This window comes from Rhyacophila brunnea, unplaced genomic scaffold (genome assembly GCF_057557595.1).
Source record: "Rhyacophila brunnea isolate RB1 unplaced genomic scaffold, BYU_Rbru_1.0 scaffold_3, whole genome shotgun sequence".
NCBI lineage: Eukaryota > Metazoa > Arthropoda > Insecta > Trichoptera > Rhyacophilidae > Rhyacophila > Rhyacophila brunnea.
The window spans coordinates 15,596,774-15,621,180 of record NW_028232965.1 but is presented as its reverse complement, the minus strand read 5'-3'; the positions used below and the strand labels follow the sequence as shown (position 1 = coordinate 15,621,180).

The window sequence follows — 24,407 nt, the reverse complement described above, 5'->3', positions numbered from 1 at the left end:
TACTATTTTATTACGTAAAACACTATTTAGCTTTATTATAGGTAGATACCAGTCACGTCCCGTGGGGGTAGGCAGATTGAGCGTCGCTTGGGGGCGGCAGTTACTCGAAGGGCAAATCGAGGAAAATCATTTGGAATATATAGAAATACCTACCTAAACTTAGTATGTAATAACGAAAATATCTTTACATTAAAAAATTGAACTTACTAGTTTAGTTGGGTTCGCGATATCTAGTTTACTTCCGTTGCCCTTCGACGGCCTTGGTGACCAAAAACGACACGTGGAGATTTGCGAATAATTAGTCTGATATTTTGATAGTAATGTAACCATACAACACATTTCTTAGATATTGGACTCATGAAAGGATGATAAAAATAATCTATAAAAAAATAAGGCGGAATTTTGGCGCTGCCTAGGGGCGGCATTTTATCTAGGGACGTCACTGGTAGATACTATCGCTTCTGTAACTCGGTCATGGGACGCCTGAAGAGAATTAAACCCTGATTTTCCTTTTCTTCAAGGCAACTGGATTCCTTGACGACCGCTGAATACTATACGGCGGGGCTACGGCATGAACCGGAATGACGCACGAAGACTGGTTTAGGGATTCTTAGAGGCACCGTGTGGAGTCCATATTCTCCTATTAAGGAGGGGGGGGGGGCATGGTTAAAGAAGGGAAGAATATAAAAGACGTTTTATTATTTTTATATCTAAAATAGGATAGCGGGGTGTACTTAAGGGGGATCCTATATGCCAACAGAGAACATTGCGAAAAAATACGAAGCTTGCAATTTGAGATTTTTTTTGATAATTTACAATTTCAACTGTATTAATTAATAAATATATATCTGAAAACATTAAAAAGATTTTTTTTCTTATTATTACATTATATTTTATGGTCATATTTATTTTTAAAATTTAGTTTATTAAGTTTTCAATTTTTTAACATTTAGATTTTTGACTAATTCATAGTTTTAATATTTTTTATATTTATTTAAAAAAACGTCGATTTTTATAAAAAATATAAATGTGTATAACTTGAAATCCTTTTTATTTATATTTGCCCTCCCTAATGGCAGGTTAGTTCTGCACCTTGAAAGAACAAATAACGGATGCCCTCGATTCTTAAGATAATTATCAGAGACACACAAGCCAACACCACCAAGAATGGCAAAGTTTCCATGTACGCTCCGTATTAGTCGGAAAAAGTATGTAGCTAAATAAAGATCCCTTCTAAATTTTAAGTTGTATGTAAGCATACCTAAGAGATAGTCAGTCAGATAGAGCTACGGATAATATCCATACAGCCGAAAGTAAAGGAGTCTCAATTTTTTTCTGGACCCTCTCCACCAAAAGGCCATACTTCAACTGATGCGGGGCCCAAAGGATAGACCCACTCTCAAGTCTGTTTCTAAGGAGTTATAAAGATTTTTAGTACCGTAACATTCGAAAAGACCCGGGAAGTACGCAAGGCAAAGCCCAACATTTTAGTGAGTGAATATCTGATGGATATGGAAAACTCGCTAGATCGGCTAACTCGCCAAGTTCGGCAAATGTACGTGGCAGTGAAGAATTGGAGATTGAGAAGAATGGAATAATCTAAGGAGACCTTCATCCAATAGTGGATTGACCCTGACTGATGATGATATGATGTGTATTTAATTTATCCAGCTTTGTAATTACTTAACTATTAATTTGTATAGTAATTATTTATTCAATGAAGAAGTTACTAATAGTAATATCACGCTGTGTTTATACAAAAGATAACTAGCGTAGATTTTTTGAGCAAATAAACATGAACGGTAATTAACTACATACTATATCATAATTTTATATCCATGTATTTGATGTAGGTATAATATGTAATTATTAATTAGTAGCTCAAACTAGCGCCTTGTTGCGCATGTCTAATGGTAATTATTATTATCTCTAGCCAGCAGGCTTTTCAAATTTAACTGAATATTATTTATCAAAAGGCTAATGCAGTTTGAATGTTAGCAATTAAAAGTTTGCCATAAATTTCAATTCTGATTGATCGTAGTGCAATAATGAAGTAATCACGGTCGGGTTTGTAGCAAATTGTTGCCGTCGCTTTTTAGTGATTAATGGTCTTTGTTATCAATTACGCGGATATGTAAAAGGAACTACACTATAAATATTCGCCATCAAAATTCGATACTCATCATCATTGACTCTAAATTCTGTGTGGATCTTGCCCGGCTCCATAATATATCTCTTTACGCCTGTTATCCTGAGCTTTAGTTCTTTGAAAACTCAGTGTGGTGGTACCTCTACTAACGTAGTTCTGACATTTTTGGGCACTGTATTTTCTCCATTCTTGTGACATGAACTGCCTATCGTTATCAACGCATCTTATCAAATTGCGTTATTCTTATCTCCGCAAATATGTGATAAGGCTTCGACTTGTACCTCGATCGTCAGAAGCGATCACCTTATACGACTACGAAAATTATACTGTGGATAGTTCTCGCAAAAATATCTCATTATTTTTATTAGTGAAGAATACACTGAGTTATATGCTATGGTGGTTATGATGAGCATCTTTGCATAGTCACAATTGTTGGTTAACATTACATGTCTTTTTTATTTTTTGGTTCTTATTATATTCACTTGTAACAAGTGTCTAAGGGCATTCAAAGCTTTCTACAACTACCTTACATTCTATTAGTGGATAACGTTTGCTTCGCCATTGCTGACCAATTAGGTACCTACCGATTGGTTTATACTGTTCAAATGAGGTGGACTACGATTGACAAAATATTAGGTATTTTTTTTTTTTTTTTTTTTGACCATGTCCGATCCTGATAGGATCATATGGGCCTCCACAGAGTGGAGGTTTGTATTGACAGATTTTGTTTTTTACGAGAAATGGATGTCAGCCACTTGCTCAACCTATTAGGTCCATACCCTGACACACAAATTGAAAAACAATATGTGTACTTGCCAGACCCAGGATTCGAACCTGGGACCCACGGCTTTATAGTCAAACGCTTATGCCGCGCGGCCACCGCCGTTAGGTATATATTTATATAACAGTTTTGATTGATCATATTTAAGTTATCATTACTTTAATTTTCAATTTGTTAGCAAATGAATGCTTCCTAACAGAATTTAAAGTTCAATTAGTCAATAATTATTCTCTATGATATTTGCAATTACCAGTATATGACTGTTACACTTGTTCATTAAGTAATTATTTTTGTAGTACAATTGACAAGTCGTATCACTATCAATATGTGGTTTTCGTGATATACAGGCGGCAGTGGCGAAGGGTGGAGATAGGCTGTTCACTAATTTAGTGCTAACACCGCGACTGGCGCGTTTGGAGTACTTGGCCATTGTGTATAATTAACGTGTTATTTACATGTGGTTATTAAAATGTAATTAAAAGGTTAGCAGTGATTGTGTTTGTTTTATTGTTTTCATTGAACAGAGACTACAATGTGTAGATAGTGTTTGTTGATTTTTAATATTCAATAAAATCCTGCCTAATACAAACCATTGTAGAATAGTCAAAAGATATTCGTTTGCCTATAAAATATCTTAAATTAAACTAACCATCACCATCTGTAATATGTATTCTTAATTCAACGGAAACAAATAAGTATGACTGAAAAAGTGTACAGTATTTTGTCAGATCGACTATATCATACATTACTTAAACTATTATGGTTTGGTTTAGGCAAGGTTTAATTTAATTTAAAAAAAATGCCAGCACCATAATATGCAAATTGTATTCTTAGTTCGATAAAAACAAATAAGTATGACTGACAAAGTTCAGTCTGCACTATTTATGTCTAATCTTAACAGCCTACCTCCACCTCTCGCCGCTCACAGGCGGAGATGTCGGACTTTAAATCGAATATAAAACCTTTTTTATGCGTGGGTTTTATGTTGAGCGACAAGCTGTGGTATTTTTGTAAATCAATAGAAACTTTGAATGAATTACTACTTTATGTATTAATAATGTAGTCACTACATAGTAATATAATTACGTATGTACAACATTCCGAAATATTTTTTCTTTTTGTTAAATTAGCTCTTATTGCCAGTTGAATAATGCTGTTATTGTGTACGCTATTTTTAACCATGATTTGGGGAACTTCTTTCAGATTTTTTTTAAAGAATGCATCTGAATGAAACGTGTGTAAGCATCGGTGATGGTCAAAGGAAAGCAACGAAAGCATAAAGTTTTATAAATATTCACATATGCAATATTAAATTCATGCCTATAAAAAAATTCCAATATATTTTATAATTTTAATACTGTATTACCACTATAACCTTGATTCGTATATTTGCTTTATCTTAGTAATTATATTAGTTCATAATAACTTCGAGAACTTAATCTTCCGGGGTACATGTTATTAAGTTAACTTTTGAAAGCTATCAATGGTGGTGGTACGGTTAGGGTGGGAGGCGTGCGGCGTATGAGGAGACATGTCAGTTCAAACAAACCACTCGTGCAACCAATGCCGCAACCACTGGGTTAAAGACAGGTCTAACATACGTGGAACTGATTTTAGGGTTGCGGCGCGGCTAACAATATAAACCGAACGGGCTACGGTAGAGTTAAGTGTGCTTTGTTCCAAAGTGTTCATAGTGCTCCAGAAATGCTGAATATGTTTATCGGATACTAATAATATATACATTAAAATACTTAGATAACATATAATAGGTGACGAATTCCAAGATATAAATGAGTTTCATTAATAATTATTAACCAGCAAAATTTTTGATTAAAATTGCGCTTGGAGCCACTTTGATTTTTTCGGTGCCCCATGCAAACTACGACTCTGGAGCTTTTTATGAAAATTATCTAAAAATGATGATACTGATAATAATATTATAAATTCAAATGGTATTATTTTATAATGTAGGTAATATTATCATTATCAGCCTGGATAGATATCCACTGCTGGATTAAGGCCTCTCTAAGCTGATTCCACTTCTCTCAGATCTGTGCGTTGCGTTGCCAAGTACTTCTGCAGAGCTTTATCATGCCATCGATCGGTACCACTGTATTACTAGATTTGTCCTTTTTCAAGCTATATGTCCAGCCAATTTCCATTTGGGGCCTTTAGTTAACTCTATTACATCGCAAACCCTTGTCTGTTTTCTTGTCCGTAGGTAATATATAAAAAGAAAATGTAAAAAAGTACGATTTTTATAGAATATCTACAGGTGACGACAATAATAAAAATAACATAATTGGTTTTTGTTAATTCTGCGATATCTGACTTATTTATATTGAAAGTTGTTTTGGGTTTATAAACCCATTCTAAAAATGATTTAAGATCTCAAAAATTCATACAAAAAAGTCTAGTAAGTCAATCATGAAAAAAGAGAGCATGTAGTTTGTAAATAACTGTTTCGCTCTTTGCTAAGAATAGTGACTAAGAATATCGCGTAGGTACTAATTTGTTTCTCAATGCCAGTTGGATTGAAACTACAGAATTCAATCAGAATAATATTAAGTGTACTACAATTTGTTTTTTTAGTCATGAAATTGGTTTACGAAAGATTTTTTCTGTCACTTAAAATAGTAGGTATTAAAATAGTTTTAAAAAAGTTTTTATTAAACTGGTTAATATTTACATTATTAAGATAATCTTTGGAACTTTTCAATATATATATTTACATCAACTTATACGTATTCAATTTTATTTTTTCTCTACGCCAAAAATATTAAAATTAATTTATCATAATTTTATTTAGCTATTCAATTATAAATTTGTTGATATATTAAGCCTCGATAATAATTTCTGATTATAATTTTCCAAGAAGGCGATTTCAACAACGTTAGAAAAATATTATCAGTAAAATGTTGTGTATATTTTGAAAAATATCACTTTCAACAAGATATGAAAGTATCTCCAATTGGTACAAATATTTTAATGACATTAACTCAAAATGAAGTTCTACGAATTCAACATTTTCTGAATAAAATTGCCATAATATTTTGCATGAATGCCCAAATTCCAAAGAAGCAGTTTAAAAAAAAAGTATATTGCGCTTATACTATGATGTAACATCACAGCATCTATCGGTATGTAGTTTGCGAACAACCTTCAATGAAGCGCCGAAATTTAGTAGGAATAATGAAGAATGAAACAAAATGAAATGATTGGAGAGTATTATTTAAATTATATAAAAACAAACAAACATAATATCATATTCTATTACTTTTACGAAGGTGGAATTTTTATTTTGAATTCTAATTTATAATATGACAACCCTTATCACAGAGTTTTCACAGATGAATTATAATATTAATTAAACATTTTTTATACCATGTCCTATTCCAAAAAGATCATAATACTGATCTCCATAGGGTGGAAGTTGTATTAACAGATTTTTGTTTTTACAAGAAATAGATGGTACTAACTTGCTCAATCTATTACGTCCATACTCTGGATACAAAAACACATTTAAAAACAACGTGTGATTTTTTGTCAGAACCAGGATTCGAACCCGGGACCCACGGAATTATAGAGTGACATATTACCCGCTCGGGCCATCGTGGGTATCTCCATACTATTGCAGCCTAACTCCACGTTATAATGGCATTCCACCGAGAATTTGTAATTATATGGCATTTAAGTACTATTAATTTTTTAACATGTCCGATCCTAAAAAGATCATAATATAGGCCTCCACAGAATGGAAGTTGTATTAAAATATTATTGATGTTAACCAGTTACTCAACCAAGTACGTCCATAGTCTGTTCCAATCACACATTGAAAAACATCATGTGAATATTCCATGCCCAGGATTCGAACTCGGATCCCACGAAATTATAAACCGACGTGGTAACCGCTTGGCTATCGTGGGCATTAAGCTGTTCATAGTTGATTATATTATTAAAATTAAAATACTAATTTGTGTTATATTTTTTTACAGTGATCCCCATGATGCGCGACGCTCTATCCCAAGTTGTGCGCGTGCGTGCCGGAGGAGATGCGCTCTTGGCGTGCGCAGTGCGAGGTGCGCGCGGACACACCGCCTTGTGGAGGAGACGATCAGACAGCCGGGTGCTTGCAGCAGGAGGAGCGAGGGTTACTCCAGATTCCAGATTCAGCGTCTTGAGAGACAATGGTAAGATACTTACGAAATGAAACAGTTTTAGAGTGACCGGAATCTAGATCGTTCTGAAACGAGTTGATGAATTTCTAATCGATTATTAATTAACAAGAATTTATTTTGCCCATAATTCTTATACTTATTTTGAAAAAAAATGGTTAATAAACACTTTGTACCAATATTAGAAATAAATTAGCGATGTTTTATTACGTAATTTATGAGTATATTTATTTATGATCGTACTTAACGAGCCATTACACCAGTAGCTACACTTTTATTATTTTTTTATTCAAGAAAAAAATCACAGAAACCAAAGCATTATTGAATGAATTATATTATATTTATATTTACACATATTCATACATATTAATATTGGTAGGTAGCTTAGTGTTTGCATAGAAGACGAAAGATATGTGTTCAAATGTCATTTAATTCATGTTTTTTATAAGATATTCTCATACTTCCCAATTTAATTCAAGCTAGCGACAAACTCAACGAAAAAATGCAAACTATTTTTATCTGACTATTTAAACTATTTTAAAAATTGTAAATTATTCGTTAAATAAAAAAAAATAGTTACTCAATTAAAAATTATTAGCAAGTTCAAGTAAGCTAGAACAAAAACTCTCTTCCGTGACGTCGGTTAGTAATTAAAGTAATACCTACTTTGATTTAAAATACAAAAGCCGATCGCCAATAGTAGCTCAGTTTGGAATGCGCTTCAGAGAGTATTAAAATTTTGTCGCAATTAAGTATGACGCCTTAAGCATAATGTTCTATGTGCATGAGCACGATACCCGAGAGATGTAGGCTCGATTTCTGCGGGGTGGGGGTGTCTTACTTTTTTCAAAAAGATTTTTTCTATTGGTTATAATATATTTTCTAAGAAGTGTTTTCAAAATGATGGTATGGATGTGTATGTTTTGATGCGACGACTCATGGTATTTAATGAAAAAACCATTATCGTAAGGAAAAATGAAATAATTATATTGGATAGTTCACGAGTGCTTGTTTATGATGGTGATTGTACTTATTTCTTCACTTGTTTCAGTAGTAACAAAAAATCAAAACTCTGTGATTCATTACTTCCTGTAATAATAATAAAACATTAGATGGGACGAGAATACGATTTCTTTCGAAAAAGCATAAAAAATGGGGCGTAATTAAGTGATTATAACCGAAGAGAAAATAATTTTCTTTTAGCTAACAGCCCATGACTGCCAGGTAGTAAACTTAATACAATATAAAAGCTTGCTCTGTCGACATTTTATAAAGTACCTAGTAAGTTACTATAAAATTATTTTATAATTAAATTATTTTTTTATTCAATTACAAGATTAAGTAACATATTTTTAATGGAACACGCATATTTTGAAATTACATCATAAACATATTATTATATATTAGAAAAACTCGTAGACAAAAATAATGTACTGAATGAGATTTGAAACTACATCCATTACAATCTGGTCATTGAAATTTTAGTTCCCTTCTTCTAAAAATGGAGGTTTGGGATAATCGCAAAAACCACCAGAGCACTGTTTTTGGAAGAAATGTCTTGAACTCCCTTGAATATTAATGAGTGAGTGAGTCGATTTACACTATTTGACACACAGCACACTGTGAGAACTAGAGCTCTCTATTTGGTTAGGTTAGGTTATTATTCATTGAAAAATGTGAGTTAACAGTCAACTTTGTCAACGATTTTCACATGGTGGTGAGTTTTGATAGCCAACTATTTTTCTTTATATTATATATTAATGCCTTTAGAACAGTGGCGAAGGGTGGAGGTAAGCTGTTAAGATTCGCTATAAATAGTGCACACTAAACTTTGTTAGTCATATGTATTTGTTTTTATTGAACTAAGACTACAATTTACAGATGGTATTAGTTAAATTTTAAAAATCAATTAAACCCTGCCTAAACGAAACCATAATAGATTTGGTCTAATTTGGGCAATGCGACAAAATTGTGTACAATTTTTCATTCATAGTTATTTGTTTTCGTTGGATTAAAACTACATATTACACATATTTTTGCTTCATTTTTTTGATTCATTAAGCCCTGCGTAAACCAAACTATAATAAATAAAAAATATTATTCTATCTATAAAATACTCAAAGTTATGTATGATTTAATTGCATAATTTTAGATATTTTATAGATAGACATGTATTTTTTGACTATTATCTATTATGGCTTGGTTTCTCAGGGTTTAATTGAATTTTAAAATCTAACCTACACTATCTGTTAATTGTAGTCTTATTTCAATGATAACAAATATGTATGTCTGAAAAAGTTTAATGTGCACTATTTATGGCGGATCTTAACAGCCCACCTCCACCCTTCGCCACTGCTTTAGAATCACTTGGTATATTTAACTAAAAAAATGACAAAATTGAAAAATGTGAGTTATGACTCTAGGCGACTCATTTGCCTCTGTGCTTAGTACGGCAGTATTGTAGATCCATGCTGAAATTTTATTGAACATAATACTTACTACAAAGTGTTTAAGAATAATAATTTCCATGGAGACTTATAATAGTTTTATAATTATCGTATATATAAACAATTTTGGTGAATGTATGTAGTATAATAAATAATAATTTAATATATGTAATTCGTTACGTCATATAACGCTAATGCGGTACGTAGACTTGGCGTAGAGGGTCTACGACAATAATTTAATTTGTAACAGCAGTAGTATTTTGAGAGAACTGCGCAAAATCTAATGAATATACATTATTTTAACATCAACAACTAACATTTTTTCAATTAAAGTGGAATCTCATTACTGGTGTACATACTTGACAAATATTTTTCAGCTGGTAGTCCGTAAATGTTAATGGACGGTGAATAATTTCATTTATTGACCGAAAATGTTTGCCAAATACACCATTTGTGGGAACAGTTAACGATTATTCACTTCTACAAATAGCAAGTAAGGTCTACAAATGTATATTAAAACTACTAGTATATTTGTCAAGTATGTCCATGATAGACTTTTACTGACTTATATATTATGCAAATACGTTTGAATAAATACTATTATGAACTGAGGTCGATCCATTGTTGGATAAAGACCTCCCCATAACTCCTTCTACTCTTCTCGGTTCATAGTTATTCTCTTTCACGTACTTCTGTCAAACTTCATGAGTTCTTCAATATAACTGGTTTTACAGCATCCCATGAAGTTTTAATTCTTCTTGGAATTCTTCTTCTAAAGTCATATTATGACTATATTTGTCCAGCGATTATTGACTCGTCGAGCGAAGTGTTCGGTTTATTTGATCGACTTTTGGTTTTTTTGTGGTCTTTTTCTCATTAAACCCAATATGCACCAGTCCATGCCACGTTATGTATATTAAAAATATTTCGTATAAGATATTACATGACAAGTGACTATACGCCATTGATAACCCAATAATATTTCTTCTTTCTTTCTTCATCTTAATAGACTATACAATGAAGTAATTCTATTAATTCAAATAAGGGAAACTTCAAAAGTTGTGAATTAGTGAAAAAGTGGATTGAATTACAGAAAAACTTTAAAATACGTGTGTTGATCCTAATTTTGGTGAAGGAATCTCAGTGAATTTCAGTGCTCAAGAGCTTGCTGTTTTGGAGACAGAATCCCGGTCAAACTTTGTGTTTTATGGTATAGATTACAATGGCGATTCATTGTAAGCTGAAAGCTTCCTCCCATAACTACTTTTATATTTCATAAACTTTCTGCTCTTAATATTGATTTATTCAAAAATTATCTCTGCATATTTCAAATATTTAGTAAGATAGCATTCACAATAATGTAAGATTAATAATTAATTATTGTTTGGCTCTATAAAGTGCATGAGATTTAGGCACATGAAACATAAGAAGAATAAAAATTAAATAATGCGGATACAAAAGGACGTCCTAACTATATTTAAAATGATTCTGGCGCTATATATGAATCAATTAATTGTTATGTTGTTGTTTGTTATGTATTATGTTGGTTTTAAGCTAATAAAATAAATAACCATTATTCACAAAATTTTAAAACACCTGTGATAAGTCATTAGGATCTACAATATTGATACATTGGTTACAATTCTATTCGGTCTATGATTTGATCTAGGATTTATCTGGGAGATAATATTGTTTATGAGGCTTTTTCAAGATGTATTGTTTATATAAATGAAAAAAAATGGTGAATTCGTTTTAACAATGATTTTTTTCTATTATATATTTGAAATATATAATAGAAATATATGTATATACAGATCTATGCTATCGATGATTATAACGTACCTATCAAAATAGCCTATTAAATAAAATTAAGTAATATATTATTTTAGGTAGATATTGTTTTTATTATTGGTACATAATTTGCATTATTCATAATACATAAATATTTACATAGTTGTTGTGTAACGCAAATTTTCCATTTCCACCGATTTTTTGTTGTTATAAAATATGGCCTTGTTTGTAGACAATCAGCCGGCAAAACATTGTTTTTTTCTTTTACTTCGGGCAGAGTAATAGACATTCCTATGGGAACAAGAGTATCCTTGTGGATCAAGAGGTATTGTGAATACACTATCCACTTTCTCCATGTATTTTAGATTTTTTTTCTTCAGAGAAACAATTTATTTTTCTGTGATCACGCTAGGATAGCAAATATAATAAAACATGTAAAGGCATATTCTTTTGCCAAACTGATAGACTTACATAATATATATACCTATGTATGAAAGTACTTTTTATAGATTAAGGGATAATTTATTAGATATTTATTAGATAACGTATCTTTAAAATTAAAAAAAAAACATATACTTATTTAATAAAGTGGATTGATAAAAATGAAATGTGTATCAAGTAAATAAAATGGAACAAATATAATATTTTTTTTAAATTAGAGAGACAAAAAGGAAAAAATGTCAACGGTTTCGTCAATTAAATAATTTATAAGAAGCGTTTTTTATCCCAGTGTTGTAATTTGTTGATTATACATTTATTAGTTGTAAATAAGCAAATAAAATTTAATAGATACCGTGAAGAACTTGTGTTCTATTTTTGAAATTTGAAGAAAAAGCTTTAAAAATACCGATTGCCACGGGATTTTTCTGAAAAGCTCTGGATATTGTATTAAATTTTTAGATGATATGGAAACTGTTCATACTATATGTATTATCTTTAATATATTAATGTAATAGAAAATGATGATAGATGATATTAATTGAAATAAACATAAATATATAATATGTACTTAACCCACATAATTCAATACATATCACTACTGGAATTATTCATTCAAATTAGTATAAATGAATTATATTATCTACATTAATGAAACCATTCCTGATTTTTATTCCGTTATCTGGATTGGTATTAGATATATTTGTTTATTTTAATATATAATACATATTATATATTCTTAGTCTATTATATCTATTATATAGTATATAATCTATTATATAGTCTTTCCATTAAAGATATATACGAGTAAATCACAACCAATTCAAGGTTTCAAGACGCTTGATTTTATAACAAACATCGATGAATATGACGTTGGACGTTAATCTGCAGCTAATTTTTCGCGTAATCATGATTATAAAAATACGTAAACATAACTTAACAGCCTATGCTTGTTTTCGAACAATTATTATTGTCCACGAATACAATAAAAAATGATTATATTTAGCTTTAAATATATTATACAAAAATTAAGGATTACGAAACCATTCTATTTCATATCAGCTATTTGGCAGAAATTCAGATGATTTTGTGTCATCCTAGCCTTAGCACAATTGCACAATTCCTTCTTCTAGTTACCCACGATTTAATTGAGTCATATTCAAACTATATGATGCAATAGTTTTGCACAACTCATTCTATTAAAATGACAATGAAAAACTAATGCTGTTGAGTGTGATTATTTTTCTATAAGTCATCTTGCAAAGAGATTCAAGATATGTCTCTTTTTAACATCGAATTAAGTGTAAATTGGCAAACTTTATTTTTAAAGCGTGGCGATGTTTCCGGATATAGGAAAAGGCCGATAAGTAGACAAGAAAAATGAGACCGATTTAAAGTGTTACCCACCTGTTTTTTCACGATAAGACTCATTTGTTTTTATCAACGAATACATTTAAAGTTTTTGAATTTTCACGCCGGTTTGACGTTTTACCGTCCCCTCTTGGAATATATCAATAATTTTAAGGACAGCAAATTTATACTTTGAAAACTCGAATAAATCATTTGATGTATACATTTTTTGACAGATTTGATATGCTAATTTACTAAAAGCATAGGAAACGATTTTTCAAATATAAATATATAATACAAATAGGTGCTTGGTTATTGAAACTTGGAAAATCGGAAATGCAATTCGTAACAGTCATTGGTAATATAAAAAAAAACAACAATATAGATCATTGTAAATATCCAATTTATTAATAGTTTCTTATAATATAACAAAATGTACGTTGCTCAAAATAATTATAATTCCAAAATATTAACACACTGAGGAAGTTTACATGTACCGTCTAGAAAAGAGTGTACTTTACGTAAAGATTTTTATTGGTGTCAACTACTGTTAATTCTATGTGGACATAGATTTCTTTGAGAAGTGAAAATAGTACTAATTATTGTTTTATTTTAATTACTAATACGAGTACCTACAAATGTCGAAGATGAAAATGATCTAAGAAACAATCAGATAAATAATACCTATGTATAAAGTTGCCATATTTTGGCCACAGCGTGCGACATCCTGAGGGATATCAGGTTCTGTATGATTTTATTCAAAGGTAAATTTCCGGTAAGCGATTTCGTAGTAGAAGAAAAATATCCTGGCACAAGAATCTCTGAGGCTGATTTAAGTTCAGAAATAAAAAGATAATCCATACGCAGAACCTGGATTAAAAGTTCTGCGTTATTATTATCCATTGGGTAGATTGCAATCGTTATTAATCTGTATCCATTATTTATGCTGCTTATTGAAGACCTCTGTCTTTTACTCATTTATGTCATAACCTTTTAGCTTCCGCTTATTTTTTCTAACCGCAATCAAAGCGTCAATTTCCCAGCTATTAAGCATCCTGAAATACGACTGTGTGACAGTATTACTCCATTGCTTACTTTAAATGCTTATCCACATTATGATTATGCTCAAGATTCACCATTTTGTTCTACATTTTGTAAGTCTTAACGTCTGTATCTCTATTGCTTAAAACATTTATGTTTAAATATATTAATTGTACCAAAATTAATTTATCTTATTTTAATATGTAATTTATTAGTTTCGGTTAGGTCAAGATTCAAAATTTATTTCAAATGTATGGTCATTATAAAGCAGGGATGGCGAACTTATGGCACGCGTGCCACCAGTGGCACGAGAGATGATTTTGCATGGCACGCGAATGTTTTATGTTAATGAAAAAAAAAATAATTTAAATAATATTTTCTTTTACAAAAAAGTTTTACAAATACCTAAATATACTTATATTATATATTATTAAAATGCGTGTTTTCTTTGGTTTTTAATAATATTTTTGCCAATAATATCTATCAACCGATGCGCAAACGGAAACGACGAAATTTATGCATAAATGACAGATCGCATTGTATAAAAAATAACAGCCAGATACTCTTCAAGAATAAGCATTATAATTAGTTTAAATTGCATATATCGATCCTAAAGTTTTTTGCGTCACACATAATAATATTATAGCACTGACCTCATCAGGCGGCGAAGGAAGCCGCATCGCAGAGGATACCTCATCAGATCCAAGCAATTTTGGCTACAATTTGTGCGCAAAGAACCAAACTAAGGAAGTATTATAGTAATACTCAAGAACTTAATTCTTATATTTTTTTAACCTTTTTAATAGAATTCTTACAACTATTTTTTTTATGCTTAAACTACTCGAAAAACCACTCGGCACGTCAGACAGTCAAAAAATAATATTTGGGAAATTTTGGCACGCGTACGTAAAAAGGTTCGCCAACCCTGTTATAGAGCAAAGTAATTTTTATTTCGCGTAGCAAATACTAAACCGTAAAGTTGAAAAAACTGCGCATCTCATGGTAACTAATACCAACAGAACTATTATTAAAGGGTGGGTTTTACTATTCGGCTGATGTGACTAAAAATTATATTAGCCAAGCGTCTTAGAATCAAGGAATTTGATAATCGAATTATCACGTGACATAATAATTTCACCATCAAAATAGCATGCAACCAGGGCCGCTTTATCTAATTAATTGACGCAAATAGGCACATTACCTGGAGCCTACAACATTTTAAAGCCTTCAATAAAGACTAAAATATCAAATGGCCGTTACATTTTTTTAGAATGGCAATAATAATTTCAAAAAATTAACATCGTAAAATTTACCAACATCATAAATGATATAATCGAAAATACATGAGTAGTCGCGGTTTAATGTGTGGTGTTAATTTAATATTAATTAGTTTATTTTCGAATTACTTTACAAGCCAGGGAAGGCTTTCATCGAGCAGTAGATTGAGCCTGGCTAATGATGATGACATAAATAATATACATATTTATATTGTCATTGTGTGCCTTTCTATGACTTACTTGGCTAACTACTAGAAACGCCTTCTTAAATTATTCTGTCATGTGGTAAGAAGATATCCAAGCAGTATGAAAAGTAGCGTGATCTCTAGTGGTGACAAATGGAAGCGTGCACCTTCCTGATGGAGTGGCACTATTAAGAAAGCGACTGAAGCAACAATATCAGCGCAGGATTGCTCCAGATGGAAGAAAATCATTGGCAACGCTAGTAAATTCAATGATCATTATCCTCAGTATTTTGGAAATAGATATGAAAAGATGACTTTTATCTTTGTAATAACGTTTTTATAAATAAAATATTATTGTTATTTAGAAATATGACGGAATCTTATAAACGAGGGTGTTTTATAATCGACACAAAATTATATTTGGGACATTTAAAGAAAGGTTACAAGGGCCAACGTAGGCCTTAAAACGTCCCTGCATGCAATTCATTAGGTCACATTTCACGCCTTACCCTAATGAAAATCATAAAAAAGTTTTAGTGAGTCATTTCACCGATCATTACCACTTCATGCCAATATTAATGGTCGACATTAAAATGAGGATACATCGTTAACATTATGCAGGCATTCATGGTATTGATTCTACAATTCGCACTTTGTATATTGCAGTGTTTTGATATAACATAATAGAGTAATCAGCCTTGACTGTTATTACTTTACATATATAATAATATTATGGTGTTGCTACCTACAAAAATTTAGATTAATCTATCGTGAATTATAAGAATTAATATTTACCTATATAAACTATATGACTTAAATGTCAAAGAAGTAAGGTATACGATGAAAATTGACGGTAGTGCAGTATATAAATTATCATTTACTATTAACAATGACTTTTTGCTAAACATATTTTCCATTATATAGCTAAATTTTCCTCTTTAAAATTAAAGACGCAAGTGTCGAACGAAAGTCTGAATAATAAATTTTGTGTGTATGTCATGATGAAACCCTGTATTTTCTCATCATAACCATACAATTAAATTAGTCAAACAAAATTCTGAATAACATATTAATACATTTTGTACACTTATATGTTATGGTGACACCCTGTCTTTTCTTATCCTAAAATATAATTATTTAAAAAAAGTGCTACAAGCACTGACATCACTTGATTTAAAATTAATGAAGTTTATGATAATATTATTTTATTGTGTTTATATATTTTATGTGACCATAAAACTCTCCCAAGTAAATGATGTATCAATAATTTTAATAAAATATTGATTTCCACGATGACAAAATAATTAAAAAAATATTCAGACGTAGTATCTACCCACCCAAAAAAAATATACTGCTCGTATGAGAATGCATATAAGGAAAGGGAGAACAAAATTATTCAATTGACCAGACGTTTGATTCTGGACTTAACGTAGTGCGTTGTTCTGCATCTCTATACAATATACAGAAGAAAATGAACAATAGCTTAACGCAACATAGTTTATTGCAAAAAAAAAATATTGGACTTTGGAAAATAACGCCAACTTATTCAAAAAAACCTTATTTTTTAAATTGTCTTGTTTTAATTAACATGGCCAACTAATTCAAATGTATGGATTTCAAAAACTCGCATAGATAATAATATTTTATATATTTGTAACAATTTGACTATGTAATCAAGAACGTGTGTTCATGCTTAAAATAATGAAATATTAAATAAGAAGGCAACTTTGTACTGTAATCAATACATTGAAAATTTACTTCATATTGACATAATATAGAAAATATTGAGGAATTGAATAAAATTTATATTTGGATTAAAACATAAGAACGTTTCCAAGTTACCGAATACATTTAATCATTCAATTTATTGGTACAGTTACGGTCTCAGAATTATTTAATCAAGATTAAGATAATATATTTTTACATCGTAATTACGGCATGTTTATCCATAAAAGTTTTTTTTGCCCCTTGCATGATTGTCAACTTAATATGATGGAAAATTGAGGCATTTATATTATTATTTAAAGATTAAATACAATTTTAATTCATATGTTTTTACGTTTTTTTATGAAAAATTCTAAACGGCTCTGTGAAATAAAATACAGTATTTATTTCGCACCACAAAAAATGACAAATATACAGTATTATTTCTATATTTATGATATTAAAATACAAAATGTTGACAATATGACATCTATGTATACATATCACAAACTCATATATATATATATATATATATATATATACACTATACACATAGAATCCAAGTAAAGTTAATATAAAGTTAGTAAAAAGCATCCAATTTTATATTGTTAAACATTGGATAACAAGAAAATGATTTGGTTCTTTTCTCCATATCACCACTCTAATACAAAATAAAACAACAAGAAAGGATACGAGTAAAAATAAAAGGTATATTCTAGCCATGTGTCTTTTCCTAGTGGGATGCCCTGATCAAAATGGTAAAAGGCGATTTTTTCCCAATATTGAATCGAATGAGGTCGAGTAACGAATGGCATTTCCTCCCTTGTGAATCAATCTTGATCCTGCGACCGAAGAGGCCGCCAAGTGGTTTATTGAGTTTTCTTTCGTCGCAGATAGAGGATAGCCGTTGAATGACTTTTTGTCTTTCTTTATTGACCAATCTACCAGTGTGATAAAAGGATATTTCCATGTGAAATAAATCACGTCGCATTACCCTTTTTATACATGCGTGAACCTAAGATAAAGAGCCCAAAGATTTCAACTCGCATACAGTCAATATGTAAGTGTAAAGCGTTTGTTTTTATTTTTAATAAATACCATGTCTGATCCTAATAAGATCATATGAGCCTCCAAAGAGTGGAGGTTTGTATTAATAGATTTTATTTTTACGAAAAATGGATGTCAGCCACTTACTCAACCTATTAGGCCCATACTCTGACTCATACACAAATTGAAAAACAATATGTGTACTTGCCAGACCCAGGATTCGAACGTGGGATCCACGACGCGATAGCCCGACGCTTAAGCCGCGCGGCCATCGTGGGTGTTACTAAAACATGTTAGTTAAAATGCTAAACTGTCAGAGAATAGTGTATGGTATTGTGGATATTATGATCACAGAATATTTTGAATATTAAGACAAATTTGAGGCTGTTAGTTTCAAAGTCGGTAACCTCCATATTTCACCATTTTGAGATAATTGCAAAAACCGTGAAGCACATTTTTAGAACAGAAAAAAGAATATTTTATTTTTCAAACATATCAGTTAACAAATTAAAAAAGACGAACAACGGAATTAAATGTCATGAATGTCTTTAAAATTAATAAAAAATGATTTTTCAAATTAGTTTTTAATTATAAAAAATCGTGGCTTGCATAATCTGCAATATTCATCATTTGAAAACATCTCATACATACATACTAGAAAAATCATTTTATAGAAAAAAAAATACGACACCCGACGGGACTACTTGATGTAACAACTACTAGTTAAAATCGTCGTATTTAACTAAAATGCCCATAGCTTAATTGGAAAAGCATACTGGCGCGAATCCAGCAGATACAGGTTCAAGTCCTGTCGGGTGTCGTATTTTTTTTCTACAAAATGATTTTTTCTAGTGTGTATATGCATGAGATGTTTTCAAATTTTGTATATTCAATTTCATATATAATGTTACATTCTCGAATCTTATGTCTTATTCGTCGAATAAAAAAAAAGTTTATTATAATATAATATGCAATATTGTTATAAACGACTTTACAATAAACCCCCGCTTTAATTAAACTTTAATGTAACAAATTGAGCTTGGTTTAATATATCATGAATATATGTACATAAAATGGAAAAGCATTTTCAGAATCAGAATCAAGATAAATATAAAAAATGGCGGTTACCGACCCAACGGTTAAATATAAATTCTTCATCAATTCGTCTTCGTCATTTATGAAAGTTTTTTTTTGTGGATTGCGAAAGTGTCTACTTAACGTAATAATGATTTTTTTCCCATTCACTGCGCCCAACGCAACTGGTTGCCCATCAGGTGGCCATTAGATATAATTAGCATTTTATTTAAATGTGGTTATTAAATGAATGAATCGAATGGGTTAACTCAGAATTCACCAATAAATAAATTATATTGTCACCGCATTAGCATACGTGTATCGAATTTCAAGACTCTGGGTACACGGAAAATAGGCGAAAAAGTTTTTGGCGGTTGAAACATAAATATATTGTGACGGCATTTCTTTGACGGGAGGACAGGCACAGATATTATAAAAAAATGGATCAATGTGAAGTAAAAAATCAGAGAATGGCTTTGTGACGCACGTTTATTCTAACATTTCAATTATTAATAGTTACATAAATTCGAGGGCTTAGTGTCAAACAACACTATCTACATAAGTGCAACTTTACAGGAGAGCCAAAAATCGTTATTTTAGATTCTTGTAACTCAACAAGGGAAATGTTTATTTAAAACCTAATGTTAATATTTTATAATTTATTGTGTATTGTACATTTATCTTGCTTATGATGATGTTAAAATTTATAGGGATAGTTTTAAAAAAATATGAAAACAAGGGTAACTTATGTAGTTAGCGTTAAACTTTACTGACGATTAAATAAGAAATTAAAAAAGATTGACATAACGTTGTTTTACTATCATGTAGCCGTAAATGTAAAATAACATTATCTCAAAAAAAAAAAAACACTTTTTTATAGATAACGTTGTCTGACTTTAAGCACTCGAATTGTACAGCTAAAAAGTTATATAGCGACAAATTATTTATTATTTTCCGCGGTCGGAGCAATATATCTCGACCACGTTAATTAATATATCCAAATGAATCTGAAAAGAAGGCAAGTTCAAATTATAACACAATTTATCTTAGCGAAAAGGGTAGGTTATTATGGTGAAAAGTGGTGACACAACAAAGCTTTAAGCACCAGGGTTCAATTTGTATACAATTAATTACTTTACAGATACCACATCCAAGACCAAGTTAATACAAGGATAGAAAAATATGCCTCCTTTATACATCTTTAGGTAGATAAAATATATCATGGAAAAAATTAAATCACCATTTATACTAAAGACATAGATGTGAATAGAATTGGTCGAAATATGAAGTTTTGGAGTAAGAAAACATAAAAAGTATGAATAATTGAAAAAAAAAATCACGTTTTATATTATTATAAATGACTTCTCACAAAAGAATGTCAGAAATGAACAAATAGAAAATTATATGAATAAATAAATGTTGAACCTCTTGAATATTTATGAACAAAAAAAAATATTATTAACACATTCGTATAACATATAATATCCAAAAAGCCTAGTATAGTCGTTACAAAATAATATATAAACTGTACCTATAATATATGAGGATTAAAATTTGTTTTGTTCTACTTATAAATAATTCAGAAACTATCAATAACAAAATTTATGAGACACGATAATGGTTTGAAAAATGGTCTTACTTTAATGCATCTGAGAGATATTTTAAGTAAAAAGTAGCTTTGGGGTTGCAAAAACATTTCATTGAACATGGTTCCATTAAATACCCTCAAGAGAAAGGATTAATCACATGACTGGGCATGAAATAAATTTCATCGGAGTAACGTAATAGTTGGCAAAACGATTCCTCTCGCTCTATTCATCACTCTGGGGGAGTCTTTCAGAAGGTGAGCTATCAAACTCAAACACAGTCACTAACTACTGACCCGCTGCGATATTATTAATAGTACTACTATTCAAACACCGCTTCGGATGCATTATATTAATCATATATTTGTTAAGGATCATGTACATGAAAGGAGAGTTTTAAAGAAACATATTGTTGAATTATTAGTGATATATAGTTAAATACATTATAATAAACATACATAATATTGAAACACTTCAAATATATTATACCTACAAGAAAAAAACTTTGAAGATAATACTTCATATAAAATCGTGACAATGTGATTTACCAATTAAGTCACAGGCGTTTTATCTAATTACAGTTAAATTAACTACTTCGTAGTTTTTACATAATATTGAAATGCTTATCATGGGATACGGGTCCCGTCGAGTATTTTAAGTATTTTTAGGTGTTTTCAAAGTATGTATGTTCATTATAAAAAAATATTTCATTCTTAAAACTTATGAATTCTTTGTTGAATAAAATAATTTATTACATTATAATAATATTAAATATGAATTGGGTATAACAGTAATAATATATTACGTAATTGACTGTTTTTAATTTAATTTAAATATTTAAATTAATTTGCAGTTTTTGTCATATTTGTTAAGTTTGATGCAAATGAATCAGCAATTAATAATAAATTGCGGCCAATTTGCACAGGAATTCACGAGACTCAATTTAAAGCTTCATTTTCATTTATACACCGTTTCGTATTGAAGGTTCTTTAACGTTTTTGATAAAGAAAAATCAATATACTTATAAAATATTTTTTGATCACAATATCTTGATACAAGGTGTTTTTTTAATATCCCCTGTTATGTGTTTAAATACTTTGACCATGTAAAACTACTGATTAAAGCTATATCAAATTTCCACTAATATTTTTTGTTTGTATTTTAATGTATATCAAATAAATTTAACGCCACATCACCACGCGTTTTGAATGTGATATAAGCGGGCTCACATTTTCTTATACTTAATTAAATATAAATTACCATTAATATTCCCTCATTATTTAAAAAAAATATTATTCCAATATTGAACCATATAAAAACAATTGTATTTAATAAAATAATGAGCAAAAAATTGGCTTCTACAGTAACATGGTAGAAAATATAAATTGCGTTGTAATAATATTATTGTTTGTAATAAATTAGAAATGTTTATATCTATGTTATGGTTGATATTAAATTTGTTGATTCAACATAAGTCTTTCAGCTAGCTTAACATAGCAAGGTAAATCTAAGGTTGACTGACAGGTTAATCCAGATTATTTTATATCACTATTTCCCAATTTAACATGTCAACGAAATGGAGAGGAAAATCGAACAATTTTGAATATTTATTTGAAAACTATAGTAATCACGTATTTTTTCAACGTTTTTATTAGCTCGTATTCTTGTTTTTCCGGTACAGATTTTTTCTTGTGCCGTACAAAATTGTTAACTAATTTCCCAACTAGCTAGACATTTGAAACTTTTAGAATATATCAGAACACGACGACAGTGCATTCTTTCAATACAATTGGCCATCTTTAAGCAAAATTGAAATCATTTTCAGTTAATTCTGTTTTGTATGTTTCGGAAAAGTTCGTTAAAAGTAATATTTACTACTCACTATAATTGGTTGCTAAGTGGGTCCTAGCAACTAAATTATTAATATATATGTGCGTGACTATGAAAATCAATATGAAATGTCAAAATGACATTTCTGTATTCTATAATATTTATTCAGTATCTCTATCAAGTACAATAAAAAGTTTTTATTACATAGAATTGTGAAGTTTATATGATTCAACAGAAAATTAAAAATTAAAGTTCTTTTTATCTAAAAAAAAAAAAAAACACCATAAATACTTATAATGTTTCGTAATACTAATTAACAGCTGAATATTTTAGCATTGTAATAGGTATTACAAGCAAAAACAAAGTTCCGTATTGAAACAAGGCTTATGTATAAAATTGTCTAAGTTTGAGCTTCGAGCAATAAGTGTGAGATTCGGCGCTAAAGCGCGTGAGCCGAGCATAAGCTGAATGGAGCAATTAAATTTCGATGCATTTCGCTAAAGTCCCAACTCCTGGAGACGGGACTTACGACTAGAAGCTGTGAAACTCGCAGGGAGAGGGAAACTGTGTAACACCCCCGTCTTGGAATGCAAAGCTTTGCTGCCGTTTTCGGAATGCGCAAGATGTGGGATAAAGACCTGAATTGTTAGCGTGGGTAGGTACTATTCGAGTAATTATTGTGTTTCCTATTAGAGCGCATTGTTATTTTGTTGACGTACACTTCTTGTAGATATAATAATCATGAATAGAGAGATAAAATAAGATACTGACATTATACTACATAATTATATTATAATATACTAATGTAACTATCATCTAATTTTCAGTTAAAAGCTTTTGTTCTGACGTAGGTTAACATTATTCTGAAGTAGTAAGTGTATAAAACATTTTTTTATGTAAGATGCTAAAGAATTATAGTTTACATAATGTACGTGAATAAAAAAAGTAATAGGCATTTAAAACAAAGCTTATTTTTTTTTTAATATCTAAAAATATAATTTAATCCTTGTTTTTTAAAAAAAAAAATCGGTGTGTGTACATGTACGCGCGTTAGAAGTTATATTTCTTTGGCATAACAAAACAAAAACAAAACCTAGATTCTTCAACTAGTTCTTAATTATCTTGTTAAATTACATACTCAAGAAAAATGACCGCTTATTGGAACGCCGTTGGTTTATTTCTATACACTTTAACTTATATTACTAAATTATATAATTATTTATCGTTGTTTTTATTTTTAAAGTAAAAACTGCCACTATGACGTTTAATAGTTTGTTTACGTAAGGAATTGCAAATGGCTGACAATATTAAATTCGCTGCCTAGCAACGGAACAATTCTAAACTATAATATTATTTATGTATAATCGTCACTATTGCAGTATCATTATGTAGCGTAATGGTTGTGCGTTCGGCTGATAACCGAACAATCGTTGGTTTGAATCCAATCGAGTGTGCTTTTTGTGTGAATAAATAAATTATGTGTTACATGTCACGCGCCAAAAATACACTCTGATCTGATTTTCTAAACGCGC

General features: G+C 30.3%; 1 protein-coding gene across 1 annotated transcript in view; it reads left to right on the top strand.

Annotated features, from left to right (window-relative positions):
• LOC147067949 (Ig-like and fibronectin type-III domain-containing protein 1) overlaps positions 1-24,407 on the top strand; it is a 164,067-nt gene that overhangs the window by 81,041 nt on the left and 58,619 nt on the right. Inside the window, exon 3 of the mRNA XM_085952552.1 lies at positions 6,926-7,120. Coding sequence (XP_085808678.1) covers positions 6,926-7,120 — 195 coding nt within the window. The remainder of the gene's footprint in view (positions 1-6,925; positions 7,121-24,407) is intronic.